This window comes from Hemibagrus wyckioides, linkage group LG06 (genome assembly GCF_019097595.1).
Source record: "Hemibagrus wyckioides isolate EC202008001 linkage group LG06, SWU_Hwy_1.0, whole genome shotgun sequence".
Lineage (NCBI taxonomy): Eukaryota > Metazoa > Chordata > Actinopteri > Siluriformes > Bagridae > Hemibagrus > Hemibagrus wyckioides.
Window position 1 is genome coordinate 12062041 of NC_080715.1, and position 18892 is coordinate 12080932.

The 18892-nt window shown below is 38.3% G+C and overlaps 2 protein-coding genes across 2 annotated transcripts; both read right to left on the reverse strand.

The window, feature by feature from the left end:
- Positions 1-1068: 1068 nt before the first annotated feature.
- twist2 lies at positions 1069-3864 on the reverse strand. The gene is made up of 2 exons (XM_058391062.1): positions 3006-3864; positions 1069-1252 (listed from the first exon to the last, which is right to left on the reverse strand). Exon 1 carries the CDS (start codon positions 3552-3554, stop codon positions 3042-3044), a length of 513 nt encoding a protein of 170 aa, XP_058247045.1. The 5' UTR covers positions 3555-3864; the 3' UTR covers positions 1069-1252; positions 3006-3041.
- An 11040-nt stretch (positions 3865-14904) lies between these two features.
- On the reverse strand, positions 14905-17951 carry LOC131355007 (fer3-like protein). The gene is made up of 2 exons (XM_058393171.1): positions 17178-17951; positions 14905-15934 (listed from the first exon to the last, which is right to left on the reverse strand). Exons 1-2 carry the CDS (start codon positions 17803-17805, stop codon positions 15897-15899), a joined length of 666 nt encoding a protein of 221 aa, XP_058249154.1. The 5' UTR covers positions 17806-17951; the 3' UTR covers positions 14905-15896.
- Between the last annotated feature and the right edge of the window lie 941 nt (positions 17952-18892).

Sequence of the window (18892 nt, forward strand, 5' to 3'; positions counted from 1 at the left end):
TTTCAGAGCCACTGGGGTGTACCTTTAATGCATATCTTTTTACCTAGAAAGGTAAAAGGTGGTGTATCTTTAATTATCTTTAAGAGCAGAAATACTTTGAAGGTAGTTTAAGGTACACTATTGGTTGTGACTGCGATTATTTTGAAAGATGTTCTTGGTTAAAAGGTACAAAGCATCCCCTTGATGGTACTAACCCAGTGACGAGGAAAAGCACAGTGTTATAGATTGAGAAGATAGAGATCTCCTCGCTGTGGTTGATCATTAGTTCTGCACTACACACAACATTTATTTACACTTTTATCGGCCTCAGTCAGCGCATGGCACATCGCTCTGTTTTATTCTGCAGATCTTTATCTGGGCAAAATGAGCTGTAAACAATTTCATGCTTTGCAAGTGTGGCAGCTTTCCATTTATACAGTGCTGAAGGAAAATAAAGCTGCTCTTTACGTCGGCTCCTTTTGGTCATTAACAAAGAAATCTGGTCTCCAGCTCAAGCACTTTAAATGATATGGTGTTATTAAGGCGGATAAAGCTTTAACCCCGGCTCATATTTCTCTCCAGAAGAAAAGCTTTCATTTCAAAACAGAGATCAGGATTTTGACCGCCATTTTGTTATTAATTATAAGAAATCAATCTTTCCGCTTTAACATGGACAGAAAAGAAAACAATAATAAAACTCTGCGTTACATAATCCACAGATCAACCTAGTTGTTCAAAAAATATGTTTTAATAAATAAGCACAATTTTAATGGACAGGACTTGAAATTCTTGCATAGAACAAAAGATTTTTTTTTGTTTGTTTGTTTTGAATGTAAAAAAAAAAAAAGGCAGTAATCCATGCAGGAAACTATTGCTCTAAATCGTATTGGTCCCCTTAAAAGCTGACCAAAATCACAGGTAGCATTATGTACAATACTTTACCAAAAACAAAAAAAAAATCATATACATCTCTATATATAAACTCTTCTATTTCAAGTGGGAAATATAGTTTCATTAAAGGCAAAAGATGGCTTTCCTTTACTATCACCATAAGGACGTTTAGGGCTATGTTGTGGAAATGATTAAATATCAGTTATGCTCTGCTTTTCTCCCTCTCTGTGGAGGTGAAGCGGAGCTTTCCCTGACTCTAGGCTTCATCAGCACTTTGAGTCCATTTTACGTAGCTCAGGTCATGTCTTTGGTCATGGCAGGAAGCTTCACGGCTTCTTCAATAAATCCTTTGGTGTCTTTAACAATAGTGGAAGTAAACAGTCTGGAGGAGAGAAACAAAAAACAGGGGTTAAGTGTGAGGAAAATAGCATACCTTCAAAATGTCGACACAGATCATGAAAATTCAACAACACACCTTCAATGAAAACCACTTCTTACAGTATGCATTAGAGCCATACAGTATATTGGCATGGGAAGTCATTAATGAGTAAGTGATTTGGGTTGTAAGTGAGAGCACATGGCCTTCAGGAATACGCCTTTACACTTTAAACACGCTGCCCAGGGCATGACATCACTGCAAACTAACAGCGTGTTTTAATATAGTCATTTTGGTTTGGAAAAATGAGCCTGTACACCTGCCCTCTCTTCCGCTCTCTCAGCCATGTAAAGCACAAACACCACAACAGATTCCCTCACAGTCCATCATATACACTCAATACACTGTGAATGGGATCGCCATCATCGCTGCTCATCACTGGCTTTGATGCTCTGATTGTGATTTATCTTTGAAATCTAACACCAGGACATTATTAAAATAGTGATTTTACACGTGCTTGATGTTACAAAATTAAAGTCTCAAAGAACTTTTGGGTGTCCAATTTTTGCTAGACGCTTTGTGTTTTTGTTGGGGTTTTTTTTTGCTGCACTTTTGCATAAGCGTGATTAGTGAAAATTATTACACGATTTATTAGGACTCTAAAAATCGAATTAGATTTCTTGTTTCCTAATCATCTGTATTAACACGGTATTTTTTTCTGAAAGTCATTGCATTATTATCATTTATTTTAAATCTATACATGCCATTTAAAATATTTCTAGATTTCCAGTGTTCACATTTTTTAGTGCGTATTTCAGTTCAGAAGAGATTCTGATATTTATTATTGTTTTATGATATACAGTAGCTTCACGCCTAAATAAATAAATAAATAAATAAATAAATAAATAAATAAAGATAACTTTTTCCACAAATAGGAAAAACGAGCATTTAGGCTAATTATTTTAGATATGTAAACGTATAACCCTAAATGTATTTAAATGTATAATTCTAACTGTGTTAAAATGTCTAACTGTATTTAAAATATATGCCTCTAACTGCGTGCATTTAAGTGCATTTCCCTTTCCAGTTTTAAAGTTCTTGTTTGTCTGGACCTTTAGTGTATTTTTTGCTAAGGAGAGGCGGTTGCTGGAGAACGTTCGTGTTTTTTGTATTATATTCACCATACATCTTACAGAAAAGATACTTTATTTGCTAAGAGATGGAAAACTTTCCATGGACTTTACGGGAATTAGTCAGGACTGATGAAGCATTCCTGTGGTGCCTCTCTCCCTCATCACCCTCACATTTCCTATAATAATAAACTGAAATTCCCCCATCTCAAATGATTACATGGCCTTCTTCTTTTGTGAAACTCTTTAAAATAAACTGTGAGCGCAAGAAAAATAAGCTGTATTAATGTGAAAAGTTTTAATTGATCAAAATGATTATACAGAGAGATAATGTTAGTGAGACATTTATTTCAAATGCACCACTTAAATACGCTGAAAATGATCTGAACTAATAGCCTTACTGAAGCTCAGTTATATAATTCATTATTATTAAAAACACACAAATATTATTATTATTATTATTATTATTATTATTCCATGTAAATCTTTATTGATCATATTTAGATTGTAGTTGACTTTATGTCTAAGTCACCAGTTTTATTTCCTTCATTTCCCAAAGTGTGTGTGTGAGTGTGTGTGTGAGTGTGTGTTGAAATAAATCATTGTGGATTGTTCACGTCGCTACATACCCATGTGGCATTGGTGTCCCGCTGTGTTGGCCGTCGCTAGTGCGAGGCGGACATGGACCAGGCGCCCTCCATCCGCCACACCGAGAAGGCGTAACTGAGTCTCTCGTGCGCGACGTAACTGCAGCTGGACATCTTGCTGTCCATCTCGTCGCTCTGCAGCACCTGATAGAGGAAGTCGATGTAACGGGACGCCAGTTTGAGCGTCTGGATCTTGCTCAGCTTGTCGGAGGGCAGGGTCGGGATGATCTTGCGCAGAGACGCGAACGCCTCGTTCAGAGACTGAGTCCTCTGGCGCTCGCGCACGTTGGCCAGCACGCGCTGATTCTGCAGTTCCTCGTAGGACTGGGCTCGGCTCGGACTCGCCTTCTTGCTCCGTTTAGCCGAGCCGGGACTTCCTCCAGAACTGTCCTCCTCACTCGACTTTTTACTCGGTCTCCTCTTCCGAGCGAAGCGCCTGTGCTGCTGCTGCTGCTGCTGGCGGTCCAGCTCCTCCTCGCTGGTCCCGAGACTGTCCACCGGAGACACGGGTGAACTCGAGCTCTCTTCCATTTCTCGTTTAAAGAAATGCAAGGGCACGGGGGAAAACACGCTCTCCGCCTTCGAATCCGTGGTGAGAAAGTAAATCCGTGCGAGATGACAACAGACAGAAATAAAAAAGAAAAAGGTTTCAGGAGTTTGGATGTTCCACCTCAGTGTGTGTGCGCGCGCGCCTGTGTATGTGTGTGTACTGTGTGTGTGTGTGTGTGTGTGCAGTATTCTCGTTTTGCCCTTCGCTCTGACGTGCACTAAAGCTTCCTCACTAAAGCTTTAGCCTTTTTTCGTCCCGTAGGAAGTTTTGCCTAATGTTTTTTGGAAACTTTATCCCAGTCTCTGATGCTAAATAGATGAAGGGGGAGGTCGCATGGCGTCTGATTGGCTGACAAATACACAGGAGGGACCAGTTTTAAGTTACACCGAGTCTTTGCAGAGACGTCAGACAAGCAACCTAACTTTTTATGGAGAGAAATATTTTCTAAATATCTTCTAATGAATATAGGTGAAGCAAAAAGGACAGTGAATCCACAACGACAACAATAAATAATAATAATAATAATAATAATAATAATAATAATAATAATAATAATAATAAATACTACCCTGCTACTACACTACTAACAATTACTACTATTACTTATAACAATAATAATACTTATAATGATAACATTATTATTATTATTATTATTATTATTATTATTATTATTATTATTATTATTATAGTAGTAGTAGTAGTAGCATTGTTTTCAGTAATCAATCGGTGTAAAAAAAAAACACTGTTACGACCTTAGGATAATTGAATCACCAATTTCAACTACAGTTGTGTCCATAGTATAAAAATATTATTATTATTATTATTATTATTATTATTATTATTATTATTATTGTTGTTGTTGAAAATTTCTGTACACTATCTGGCCCATTTATACCCAAGGGTCTTGCCTTCACACTATTTATTTCCAACATTAATGTATGCTGAACACTACTACTACTACTACTACTACTACTACTACTAATAATAATAATAATAGTAATAGTAATAATAACATTATTATTATTATTATTATTATTATTATTATTATTATTATTATTATTAATTTCCACCAGGAGCATTATCAGTGCAGTAGTACGGTACAATAATTTTTTGTAGTGTTTAGTCATCTAATTGGATTATACAAATTATATAAGTCGTATATAGTACTAATTCTTCTTCTTCTTCTTCTCCTTCTCCTTCTTCTTCTTCTTCTTCTTCTTCTTCTTCTTCTCCTTCTTCTTCTTCTTATTGTTGTTGTTGTTGTTGTTGTTATTATTATTATTATTATTATTATTATTATTATTTTCATGTCGATGTTTACAAACTAAAATGAGAAATATACAAATAGAGAAATACAATCAGATCTTAAACATGGCCATTAAGTGACTTTTTCAGGTGTGAGCTAAATCGATTTAAATCTCGTTTTTTGCCGTGCGCGTTAGTCGCTCATATATGACGTCAGGTGTATTACACCTTGCGCGGCGCACGTGCCTCCGTCGTTCGAGTCCTCCGCTGTGTATAAGCACGTGTTCACGGCCTTCAGGCTTCTATTCATCGAAGTGAGTAATGCGTCCTGGCTTATTTTCATGATTAAAATCACATCATATGATCCCTTTAACGAATTCTCCCATAATCAATTAATAATCAATAAGTACTTCGTTTGGATAATTCTCATACCCCCAGTTTTGAGGGTTTTCAAATCTTACATGCTGCAATAACGATTAGTATAGAAAATAACTAGAAGAAAATCTGTTTTGTTATCAGCAGTAGTAGTGCAACTACCCGTGGGTACTATATTCACACTGACCACTTTGTTCATTATGGTTATTTTTCTTTATTTTATTCTAATTCCTCTTCTAAACCAAAATCACTAGTTAAGCAGTAGTTAACATACTAAACGCAGTCTGTTTGACTCAATGCACACGTCACGTCTTATTTTTCCTCATTTACGAAACGGATCCAAACCTGCGCTATGATGACCCATGTATTTGATTTATTTGTTTAAAGCCAAAAGAAATTGACTAGAAAATTCACTATAATGTATTCGCGTGAGTCCATGTTGGTCTAAAACCGAATAAATAGGCTCACAGTCAAGGTGTGCTTTCTGATATGGTCTTCAGAATCTTTTCTTTCAACCATGATGAAAGTCTTCAGCCTGTTGTTTTCTAGAAAAAAAAAAGAAGGGGGGAAAAAAGCGTCCAGGCTTTCACAATACCCCAACCACATGTCCAAGGCAGCCTGTTGTGCTGAACTTTTGGCAAAGCCTCACAAGTTCTGCCGCTTCATTGCGGAGTCTGGACTGTCTCCTTGTACAAGACAATAATAATGCATGTCAGATTTCTTTTACCAGCGTCCAGTGCTTTAGAAAAGGCTGTTGGATGTTTTATATACTGGTGAAGCGTGGTCAGTTTTGTTAGGTTTGAAATTGTGAAATGCATCTTCTTTTGATATTGCATTCAGTGTTGCACATGTAATGCACATGCGAATTGAGTGCAGGTCCCTAAAACAGTCACAGGGAGTGCAGTGATCTCCCAGTCTATTCCAGGATCTAAGCTTTACGTATATCAGCACTCTAAGGTCATTTTCACCGCAAGAAAACCTCTTCAAAGTCACACTTGCTTCGCTGTTGCTCTACATGAACTTTTGTATGATGCTTTTGGGGAAAATTGGAAGCCTATTTTGGTCTGATTTCTGGGAAGTCTGAGTAGTTGAGTGTATCAGAGCTTTAGAATGGTCTGAATTGCACGTTGTTCAGGAATTTATTTCATTGCCACACATTAAGCCTGGTCCAGTCTTCAGTATAAAAAAAAAAAGAAAGAAAGAGAGTTTTCTTGATAATCATTACTGGCAGCATAATTTGAGAACTAGTCCTGAGCTATGTAAGAGAAATCATCTCAAAATACTTTAGAAAACTGCCTATTAGACCTGGATTACTCCATGCTTATATTCTAAGTTGCAGTTACACTGCTGGCAGATTGGCACATGATGGAGATCATTCATAGACTTTAATCTTAAGAAAGTTATGGCTTCTGACCCGAAAGCTGCTCTTTAAAATCTTGGCCAGGTTTTTCTGGGAAAGAAAGCGGTTAAATGATCCGATACAAGTGTGGCAAGACTGGGTTTTCACCAGTAGACCTGAAACAAGTGTAAGATAGTTTTAGAGAGGGCAACAAACAATGCAACAAACAATAAATCATAGTCCAAAAAGATCGACTTATAGTTTTGACCTCAACATCACCAAGTAAAAGCAGGACAGATGAGAAGATTCCTATAGACTGGAATCTAGAGACTGTGAGGGTCGTGCAGTGACGAAGTCTGTATCTGTTTAACGCTTCAAATATCTGTATCTGCACTGAGCTTTAAACCAGAAAGTGGGTGTGGCCTAAAACTAAAGGTTTTCTTGGCTTTTTGTTTGATGATGTTGTTGTTGTTGTTTTTTAATAAATAAATAAATAAATATGACCTCACACAGGACTGTTTTTTTTATTCATCTATTAGTGTTTTAATTGTAATTCAAGCTATTTCTGTAATCATACTTGTTTGCACCTGCCTGTGATATTTTCTCACAAATCTAACTTTCTCAAACTAGTCGTTTAGACCCACCCTGACCAGGGAGTTACTAGGGAAGCTGTAAATACTGTACACTTTCCAGTGCTGCATTTAACACATGGTTTTTGTTTGTTCCTCAAGTTTCATATCTAAAAGAAAAAGCTGAATTTTAGTTGCATCCTGTGGGATTCCAGTCCTGATGCACGCCTTTAGACTCAACCAGATGCCTGGTGAAAATTTTTGCCAAAAAAAAAAAAAAATCCCTACTAGAGATCCGTACATGCACGAGCACCGAATGCAACAATCAGCATCCAACTAGAGACGTTTTATCTGTACATACATGCAACCGAATGTCATCATTTCATGTCAGATTGACGCCAGTTCCAAATTTTACTCAAATGATTCCTGTCTTTTGAATGTACCACATCCCAGACATAATTTAAACATCATCTGTCCGTTCCGTCCTGGTAAAAAGATGAGAGAGAGCTGATTCGTCCACCTGCATTCCATATGGATGCTGCAGCTCCTTTGGAACATGGCCCTGTGACGGCGGGTATAATACAACACACATTTCCTCACTGATCCTCATAGGTACTCTTCTTGTTCTCCTGAACTGACGGGCAGGCTCTAGAGATGACCCACATCAGATCAAAGATGTGTAATGCCATATTTCACTCGGCTAAGATGACGCGTTTACATCTCCCTGACACCTCTAAATCAACTCCACATGGCCTGGAACTCTTTAATAAGCTGAAATCCTTTCTGCAGAGGCCTGTCGTATGCCTTGGCAGAGGACTGCGTCGGCTGCTTTCAGGCTTCAATAAATAGAAAGGAAACAGGAGAAAATGAGTGACTTTGTGTGGCACGGGCACCTCACAGCGTTTTAATAGACGTTTCCTTGAACAGTGGAGTAGGACAAAGGTGGGTACTGTGTATGTTCGAGGATGATCTGGTGCTTAAGAATGCCGTATGAAAAAGGAAGAGCTGATGGTATCCATAGACGAGATGATTTGTAGGATGTGATCAGTGGTTTTACAGTCCAGATGTATCCTATGGCTGGATGTATAAGGCCTTGCCTGAAATGAACTTGGCTGATCCTAAGTGAAGTCAGATGTACTCTGTGTGTTTGTGCATCTCACTTTTGTTGATTAGGTGCACAGACTGGTTTTGTGGAGCTTATGCATGCAATATGTTCTTTACACCAAGATGAACAGATGATGCAGGAAAACTGGGAGCAGCTGTTTTTCATTGCTATTACCTCAGTCTCTATTAGTGTTACTGCCATCAGCCTGTGCTGCCGCTACTGTGCGCAGCGTCACACTCACCTGTTTAATCCTGTGGTGCCAAAACATACAGAAACTCTCAGCATAGTGTCCTGGCTCTAGGCGGCCGTCCGTTTTCTTTCCTTTTAAGCAAAGTAGCGTTGTGTCAATGTGTGCTTTGCTGCACAGGCTGTAAAGGTGGTGTGAATGTGACACTCTTGGGTGAACTAGGAGTGTAAACGTGTTTTAACAAACACTGCTGTTTGGATACACAAGCTCTTCATTTGCACCCTTCGATTCAACAATCAGGACAAGGGCCCACTGACAGTAAGACGTAGTTCATCGTAAATCATCTTTTATGCAGGGAGTTGTTTTAGCAGTACACAAGGGAGACCAGTTCTCATTACGGGACAGAAAAATAAAAATGGATTCTAAAGCAGACGGTTTGATGAGAATTTCCACTTTGGTTTGCTTTGTTATTGTCTCAAACCGTTTTTGTGAAGCATTCAGAGTGCTATGTAAGGAATAAAATACTGGTCACTTTTAAATTGGAAATTAATAAATGACGTGGTCGTGTGATGGAGCTCGGTGTAAAGCTGAATTTCTCTTACCAACCTAAATTAGTTTCTGTTTCAATAACACCACACCCCAAAGTGTTTTATTTCTTGTACCACAAATATTTCCCAACACATAGATTTTTTTAAATTTATTAAAGAATGGCATGTTGTACTTTTTATCCAATTAAAGTTATGTTTAATGTTGCGGAACGTCCGCAAAAACAAGCTGGACCGTTTATAGAAATATAAACTGCCGTCATTATTACGGCCATCACTGTTAAGATATTTTAAGCTATTCTTTATTATTATATGATGTAGAGGATGTGGCAGCTCAGTGGTTAAGGTGTTAGACTACTGATTAGAAGGTTGTGAGCTTGAATCCCAGGACCAACAAGTTACCACCGCCGGGCCCCTAACTAAGGTCCTCAATCCTCAACTACTTTGTTGTGTGTGTGTGTGTGTATGTGTGTATATATATATATATATATAGAGAGAGAGAGAGAGAGAGAATATCAGTCACTCCGGATAAAGGTATCTGCCAAATGCATGTGAGCTATTTTTACGTATTTCAAGCTTGAAATAAAATTAGAATAAGACAATGTTAGGCCTGAAATTAGTGGAAATTAGTGAAAGTGTGGGAAATGGGCTTGTATTTGTTGTATACTAAAATCATAACATCTTCACTGGTTAAGATATCATGTTACATGGTGTTTATCAAGCTCTATAATTGGCTTATGGTTATAGTCTTATGGTCCAGCACCTACACTTCATTTGTCAGAATTTTTTCATGTAAATCAATAAGCTACACCTATACTCAAGGGAATCGGCTATTCTGATTGGAACATACCTTCATTTTCATTTCAAGGTGTGTTTAAAATCGCATTAAAGGGTCCTTCATAAATGTTGCATTAGGGAGTGTGTAACAGCTTGAAGCATTTAGGTTTGTTTAATATGATGCAGGCTTCAACCGCTGTGTGTGCTGTCAGGGCTGGATCATGGAGGCTTTGCGTGGCTTCTCTCCAGGGTGCCAGGGGCCCCAGAATACTGCTGCCGCTGCTCGCTTTGATTTCAGCTGAGGTGAAGCAAATGGGCCAGAACGCTTCCATCACACACTCTGGATTGGGCTCTGACAGGCCAAGCCTGCAATCCTTTACTCACAAGAAGAGAACAAAGATTAAAGATACGTGAGAAATGATTCGGTACCAAGAGTTACACTGATTTGTGCATATCAGCACAGGTTAAAGCAGGCAAGACTGTTGTAAAGCAATAATTGATGAGTGTCTGTTTTTTATGTCTAGTTTCCATTTGGTTGGCTTTCAGGAAGTCCTGTTTCTGATGCATCAGAATGGAAATATATTAGACACATCTGTTACTTACACTGTATGAATGAATAAACACACATTTCCTTTCTCACTCCAGGTTCTAGACTTGAATTGAATAAAACCTCGCGTATTAGTATTTTTAGTTTACTTGACAATTGGGAAAGAATTCCTCTAGAATGACTGCCAACACTCAGAAAAGTGCCAGAAAAGTAGTTCTTAGAGCAGAACTCTCACCTCAGCGATGCTCACCGTTAGTGATTTATCTATAAATAAGACAATTTCACAGGATAGTTTGTTTCGTAGTGGCATTTCATGTTCATCACTTTTCACGTTAACATGAAGCAGACTTTTATCAGAGGAGAAGTGGAGAATAATCATCTTCAGCTGAATAATTGAAATAAATGCATGTGATCAGTCACAGCTGAGAATCCGATGTAGAAGCTGAGCTGGTTCATTTTCATTGGAAAACTAGATTCTACAGTATTTTTTTCCACTCATACGTCGATCTACTGTACGGTTTCCTACTTTCGGCTACAGTAGATCTTCCAAGTACTCGATTCGGGTGGTTGGAATACTTTTCTGCGTCCGCCTGGTGATCCCTCCTTCAGAGCGGTTTCCTAAGAAACATATAAATCAGTAGATATTTAAGCGCTGTGCTCGTTCCGCAGAGAACTAAAGATATAACTAAAGAGATATTTTTGTTATCACAGAAATGAACGCAAAATAAAGCAATGATATTCAGAGGAGCTTGCAATTGTTTCAAAATTAGCACAGATTTTACACAGATTTTTTGACATCACCATGTCAAAGCCGTCTTTGTTTTGAAAACTATCAGAGAAATGAATTGAATGTGTTTTCACTGGTAGTGGTTTATAGAAAGAATCACGCTTGCATTTTTGCCAATTTGAGCAACAACAAAAAAAAAAAGAAGCAAATGTCGCATTATAAATTTTGTAAAAGCTGGATGCATAAACCAGTGTCTTAAATGTTATGTGGAAATATAATTATAAATGATTCTTTGGTTTATCATGAAAACAGCAGGAAAAAAAAGTTTAATAATCATGGACTAAATATCAAGGGAGCCAAAATAGTTCTTTTTAAAAAATATATATATATTTTTTGTGTTATTTCACAGATTATACAGTTATTATTTATGGTTAGGATTAGGATCTAATTTCTTTCTTAAAATCGACGTAAATTCGTCACTGAATATGTTTTCCTCTGTTATCCCACATCGTATGTCTCACTGCCGGCTACACAAGCGGCTTGTGATGACATCAGAGGTGTGGATAACCTGCTCTTCTCTGCTCTGTCATCCACGCAGCTTTTTACAGCCATGAGCCATTTTCTACCTACTGCCAACACGTAACATTCGTTATTTCATTCACTGTTAAACTTTAATGGGAAATTCTAGTTATTAGGAGCTTTGAAGTGTTGACTGGAGTCTGCAGCTCATTACTGCACTAAATGTACACACAGCTCCCTCTCCTCTCACACACCCGTTTCTGAGCAGTATATTTTAATGAGACATGCACTTGTGACCCTGGTGCCAAGGTTAGCCTCAGGCTCACAGCCCTGTGCGACCAGGTGGCCAGGACTCCCCCACAGAGCCTGGGCAAACACAACCAGTTTACCCTGCTGATTAGCCAGGCGCAAGCCAATAACAGGGCTGTGATTGGTGTAAACGCAAGGCGGACATTTACAGTCAAGTGTAAGTGTAAAGTCCTTACGCAAAAAGTAAGACGGCACACTTAAAATCCTGCACTTGTTCATACAGAGACGTTTTTGTAACCTAATCTAATTTGTTAAAGTTATCCCTTGAAATGCCTATTAAAATAAAGTAACAGACACTTATTTTTTTACTTCTAATTTCTAAAGGGAAAAGTGTTCTAATAAATTCAGATATTTAAACAGAGTAATGTGTATAGGCTTTTATATGTTAATAATCGTAAACACTAATGGGGAAAGCATGTTCTCAGTGATTAGACCTGACCTTTTCTTTGTATTGCACAGCCAAAGGTACGTGAAGATTAATAATGAGCAAAAAAAAACAAAAACAAAAACAATGTAGACTCTATTTGTTTTAAAGCTTGAAGCTTGATAGATCTGGTCCAGGTTGATTGTAGTTCATTTAATCTGTTCTCGATGAATAAATATTTATCACTATAGCATCATATACTGTTTTTATACCTTTATACGTTATCTATAGCACATTATAGATTTTTGTAAAGCATACACATAAAGCATGTACATTTCTGTCTGACATGGTGCCACGCTTACAGACGTGAGTTATGATTTGCATAAGTCGATTCACATGACAAAGACTAGGCTTAGAGGTGGAGTTTGTACCATATAGCATATACCTTTCTCCTTATGACTTCATTTGAATGAGATCAGACCTTCCAACTACATCTTTTCCAAGTCAAATCAATCTCTTCAGACATCAGACAGAATTGTTTGGCTATAAGTACAGTGCTGCATGTGTGTGTGTAGTATGCAAACAAATAAACGCTGTAGTCTGTGACAAAAGGTTCCAGACGAATATAATTATGTGTAAAAGCATGCTGGTTCTGATGGAGGCCACGTAAACACACCTGCCTCTTTGTGTACAGAAAGCGTCCTGTTATTGCCCTCGTTAGCAGACTGATCACTTGGGCATTTACTAAATAAACCGTCCCTCACGTATGGATAACAATCTGGAACTTGATACAGTTAGCAGGGTGAATTTATTACGTGTGTAAAAAGATATCTTCCTCCAGGTGGTGGTATATATATATTTCAGTCAGACTTATGCATGTAAACTAAATGTTTCACACATAAGTGTCCTTCACAGTTATATACAGTATTTCAGATAAATAATTCAGCAATTGAAACCACATTTTTGCCACTCAATATAGCTTACAGTTTATCTGCACATACAGACATTAATATACTATTAAAATGTTACTGTGTGCAAACATAGTTAACATTTCAAGAACCATGAGCCATCTTTTATAGGCAATGGAAAAGATTCCACAAGTTTACCAGAAAGTTTCATCATCCATATTTCATGAATATCTTAGGAAGAAGTCAAATAAGTCCATCTCATAGTTTTCTATCTATCCAGATCCTGTACCGTTTATCTTACACATGGTCAAAGGGAATCTGCAGACCATCACAGGGAACATGGGGCACAAGAGATGGGACAGGGTGCTAAATAAACCCAGGGTACAAATTTACACACACACTATAATAGATGTCTTTGGACTGGGGGAGGAAACCTGTGAACCCAGAGGAAACTTCCGTCTGAGGAGAACATTCAGACTCGAACCCGCAACCCCAGAGATGTGAGGTAAACATAACCAATAAGCCCCCGTACTCTCCCTACTTAGGTTTGTTTGTTTTTTTCTGGTGAATAATCTTGTGATATTGACTGTTTTGTGTGCTTTGTGTATAAATGCTAAACCCTGTCACGTATTTAAGATCACACTGCGGTCTTTTTCCAGTAGAGAAACCTTAGAAAAATTAGATAATGTTTCCTAAGATGGGTTACATTTTTTAGAATGGCTAAATGAATAATTTCTTAATGTTGCAAAAAAAGTTCCTTTTTTCAGTTACATGGCCCGTATTACACCTATATTGTGATATGGTAACTATAGTTACGTGCTGATTGGGGATACGAGACACTTGATCTGTAATACCTTTCTCACCTGGCAAATTGGAACAAACACAAATCATGGCGTTCCACTAGAGGGAGACGAGCAATCACGCACCATGAATCAATTACATCTAATTACTGCAAGCTCTGCCACTGACAAAAGGGGGAAAACATGTGAGACGATAAATTTTTACTTACACAGAATCCTTTAAAAAACTGAATCAGTGCCTTGATCTATACAGCAGAAAGAGTCTCCAATGAGGAGACAGAGCTCTAGCTTTACCTAGAAGTGTAAATCACTCAGACAGCGTGTAACACTTGACACACAGCGTCCTCCTGGGCCACACAACATGTAAGTGGAGAAGCACACTGCCTATGTGGTGTAATTGAAGCCTCTGTTATGGCAATAGAGCAGCAGGGATAACGGTCGCTTGATCAGTGGCTGGGACTGAGAGAGCCATCACACACCTGCTGCTGCGCTCGGAGACGGAGTCGAGGTCCTGTTAAGCACATCGCCCCTGGAGGAAGGAGTCAGCCAAACGTATAAATTAAGTACCAATCTCACAAGACAAGGCCTGAGAGACTCAACAATCCGTCCAAAATTTTGTAAGTGCACGGACACCGAGGCTGTGTAAAACACCAGGAGCGTATGCAGTCAAAAGAATGATATTAATTCAAGACAAAGCAAAGTTCATTAGACTGGACTGTCCAGAGTCCAATAAGAGGACAGAGGAACCCAAAAACGAACTGTATAAAGTTCAGTTTCGGTTACTTTAAAGCTTTAAGTTTGACTATAATGAACTTGCCATGCCTTTCCATGCTCCTTGCTTAATTATTTCCACTGAGGGCCATTAATGGCTAAGAAATCACACTTGTAGGTTAGGACAGAGAAGAGCCCATGTCTCACCTGCAACCCAGGTGTGTTTTCACCTGCACTCATTTTTATAAGCACACTAGGAAGCATAAGCATTCATCATATTAAGCACAAGTGTGTGTGTGTGTGTGTGTTAATGTTAACTAGAGACCAAATCATGTCCCTCCTCACACTCCAGCTTTCTGTTAAGGGGAGTGAGTCCGGCCTGAGAGGTCCCCCGAGTTAGCCTTTACTAAAAGGGAAATTGCTAAAGCAAGCACAGTCTTGTGAGTGATCGGCAATGTGCTCGCACGGGACAGCTGTGAATTCAATGTGGATAGTGGAACTGAATTTTCTGGGCCAATGCAAACACATGCACCTGTACTAATGCACATTTACTGCAGAGGTACATTAATTATTTTACCATTAAACCTTAAAAATGATATGGATTCATAAAGGGAAGTAATAATAAAAACATGCTCGGCCGTTTTATTCGCAATCACATGAAATGACTTCATCCGATCAATAAATCTCTCTCCACTGAGATGTGCATCTGTTAGGATATTTAATGAATAGAGGAAGAGGTATTGAGGTTTGAACAAAATCAGATTTTTTTTAAAGATATATTTTGAACACATTTACAAAGAAAAGACAATGAATAAATAAGACAGTCTTAATAAATAATTGAAAGTGTAATAAATATATAAATAATGTTTGTTTTTTTTAACAGTGTTTTAGTTGTAATCAGTGCAAAACAATACTACTCTTTCATGTAAATGTGCTCAATGGGCATGCTGCAAATTCTCACCCATCAGCCTGCAACCAGATTGAATCGCAAACAATACACTTAAACAGGCGCCCCAAGATTCTTAGCAATCCTCTCATCTACAGAGAAGTGTCTTTGCACTGCCAAGGCTTGAACCTGGCCTTATTCATCCATAACACATGACTGGAGTGGCACAGCAAAACACTCATTCTTTGCTCACAACAAATTAAAATATAAAAAGCATCCTGGGTACCAAGTGCAAACGTGTGACATGGTGAGAAATGTGCAGATGTCAGTGTGCCATGATGCCAAGCTGCCAGTGAGGCGGGGGGGAAAGCAGGATCTCTCCACAGAGCCGAGTGAGTCTGTCCCGCAAACTAATCCCACTTTATCCAAGAAAGACGAGCTGTCAGATCTGGAGGTGAAGGAGACAAAAGCAGGACAAATGTAAGCCTTTAGATACATTTTAATGACCAGTGAAACACTCACAGGCTTGTTAGAGCCAGGACTAACAATAGGAGCCACTTATTCATTAAAATGTTCCCCTCCATGAGAGGGTGCACTGAGACGTGGTTAAGCAAAATACCCAGGCTGCATAGTGAACTCAGATAAAGTACTTGTGTTACCGCAAAGCTTTGGAACACAAAAGCCAAGAATTAGACAGATGGAAATAAAACAACAAACATAGTGTAAATAATGAACAATAAATAGGACTGTTTGACCGGGTCTGTTCAATTATTTTTTCTTTAGAATCAAATGAGCTCCCAGATATTTGCATATCCCCTCTTAAGAAAAAAACTATTTAAGTGGAGATAGTAAAGCGACGACTTGCCATGATTTTCCATACGTCATGTCTTCAGTGAATGGTTCATTAAATGGAAATAAAGAATTTAGAATTTGACATTCAATAAACATCAATTTTGAGCCACAATGATCTTAAAACTAAAAGTAAATTTTACTAAAATGTAAAAAAGTCAAATGAAATGTTTTCAATTTTACATTTTTATTAATGCATACAAATCATTTTAAACATGATTTTAAAATATGAAATGTCTCATTTCATTTTTACACTCGTTTATTCTGACACCTCTGCATACACACTTATTGCACATGCTGTTAAGGAAAGTCTTTTGTATTTACATTATTATTATTATATGTGCTATTATTATTATTATTATTATTATTATTATTATTATATGTGCTATTATTATTATTATTATTATTATTATTATTATATGTGCTATTATTATTATTATTATTATTATTATTCTTACATATGCTATTAGCATTATTAGACTGCTGTGTAATAAAACACTTTTTATGAACAGTACTGATTGATTACTGATTGAAAGGGTTCAGGGAACAGAATATATCTTACAATAGATGACTTGTGGAAAGTTGTTGATTCACGAATTGAATTCTGAATGAAGAGTTTAAATTATTCTGATTCAACAACAACAACAATAATAATAATAATATGCATGTATATTATCTTAATTGGTGTAAAAACTTTGAAATCTTGAATAGATTAAAACAGTAATCATATTTATGACACCTGAAAACTTGAGAAAGTAACTAAATCATCCAAGTATATAAAATGATATAGAATTACAATAGGTTATGAATTATAATTCTAATTTAGAAAGATCAAGCCTCACCACTCGTGTTCCAGATGGCGTTGGTCTGATTTTTGTAGCCGTTCTTCATGCACTCATCTACATAGGCCTTGGGGTCGCAGCCGGACACGAGGATCTCTCTGAGCAGGGCGATGTATGCGATGGCCAGCCTCAGGGTGTCGATCTTGGACAGTCGCTTCTCGTAGGGAAACGTGGGCACGTGACAGCGCAGCTCCTCAAACGCAGAGTTGATACTGAGCATGCGCTTGCGCTCGCGGATGTTGGCGGCGTGGCGCTGGACGCGGTACGGGTGATGCTGATGCTGGTGCTGATGTTGGTGATGATGCTGATGGTGTGTGTGATGGTTGGAGGCGAGGCGGCGCGGCCTGAGCTTCCCCAGTTTCTGCTCCTCTTGCTCCTCGTCTGCAGCTCCGCTGTCCACTTCAGGCCGCGGGGAGCGAGACTCCAGCTCCGGGAAAGCGAGCTGCGCTTCGGGGAACACGGACTGACACCCGAAGGAGGACCACGGAGACAGTTCACCTGTCACAGCCGTGCCATCAAACAGCAGCGAGTCGAGCTGAGACTGAAACTGAAAGTTGGGGTCTATTTGACCCCAGAAGGCGAAGTCTGTGTTTGCATCTTGGTCAAAGTCAAACAGCATGTCCTCCATCACTGCTTTATTAGAATGTCTGACCGGTTAACTGAGTGACTGAGTGCGTTTCTTACATCGACTTGTTGCTTTTATACGTCTACTGGCACTCGAGAGTTCGACGGTGGAGCACTAGGGCTCTGTCCTCCCAACTGGCCTCTCCTGACACTAAGCCCATCCAGGAGGGATTAAATAGCTGGAGGGCTAGCAGGGCTCGCAGCGGGGTGCTTATGTCCATTCAGCGGGTTGAAAAAGACCTCATTAGGACACGTGCCTCCTCCTAATAGCGCTCTCATTGCCATTTAAAAACAGAAGCGAGGGCGCATTCAAATGGATCAGCCGATCTTAAAGAAAGGGAAGAAAAAACACGTGCACAATTATAAAGTTCTCTTAAGTCGTTTCCCATACAGCTCAAAGGATGTGCCAATATTTACAATAACATGAAAAGACTTATTTGCTATGCACATACGAACAGCTTTGCGCCCGGACTCTTGAGACGGAGCACATGGCCAGTAAACAACAAGCCTGGCAAAGCGAACATCTAATAAGTCTTTTCAAATACTGAGCATATTAATTAATCGTATTAATTTGCAAACTTTGTTATGATGCCGATTGTACTCCTCATTTAGATAATCAAGTGACTTTAAAATTAAAGAAGTTTTCTCCTTCATAGACTAGTTTTATTTAACTCAGTTTTAGTTACTGAATTATGCAGTTTCTAATATAATAATAAAAAAAAAGTACAAAAAAATGAAGTTGAATAATGCATAGACCAGATTCATGGCCTAAACATTCATACACCAGTGGTACAAGACCAATATGGAAATAAATCTAAATAGAATATTTTCCATACATGTGTAAATAGGGTAACATGCACAGGTGTGTCGCTCATGTCATGCTAACCAATATTTATATTCATGCTTACTGCAGTATAGACTTTTTACATTATTTTCCAAAGCTAGCCTAATTATCAGCTGAAACAACAAAAAAAATAAGCTCTATCCTTTAAATTAACCTCAAAGTACTAAAGTTGACATGATGGAAAGTTCAATGTAAGTCTGAACAGGCTTTGCTGCAGCTGTCCTTTTCTAACTTGTCTTACTAACCT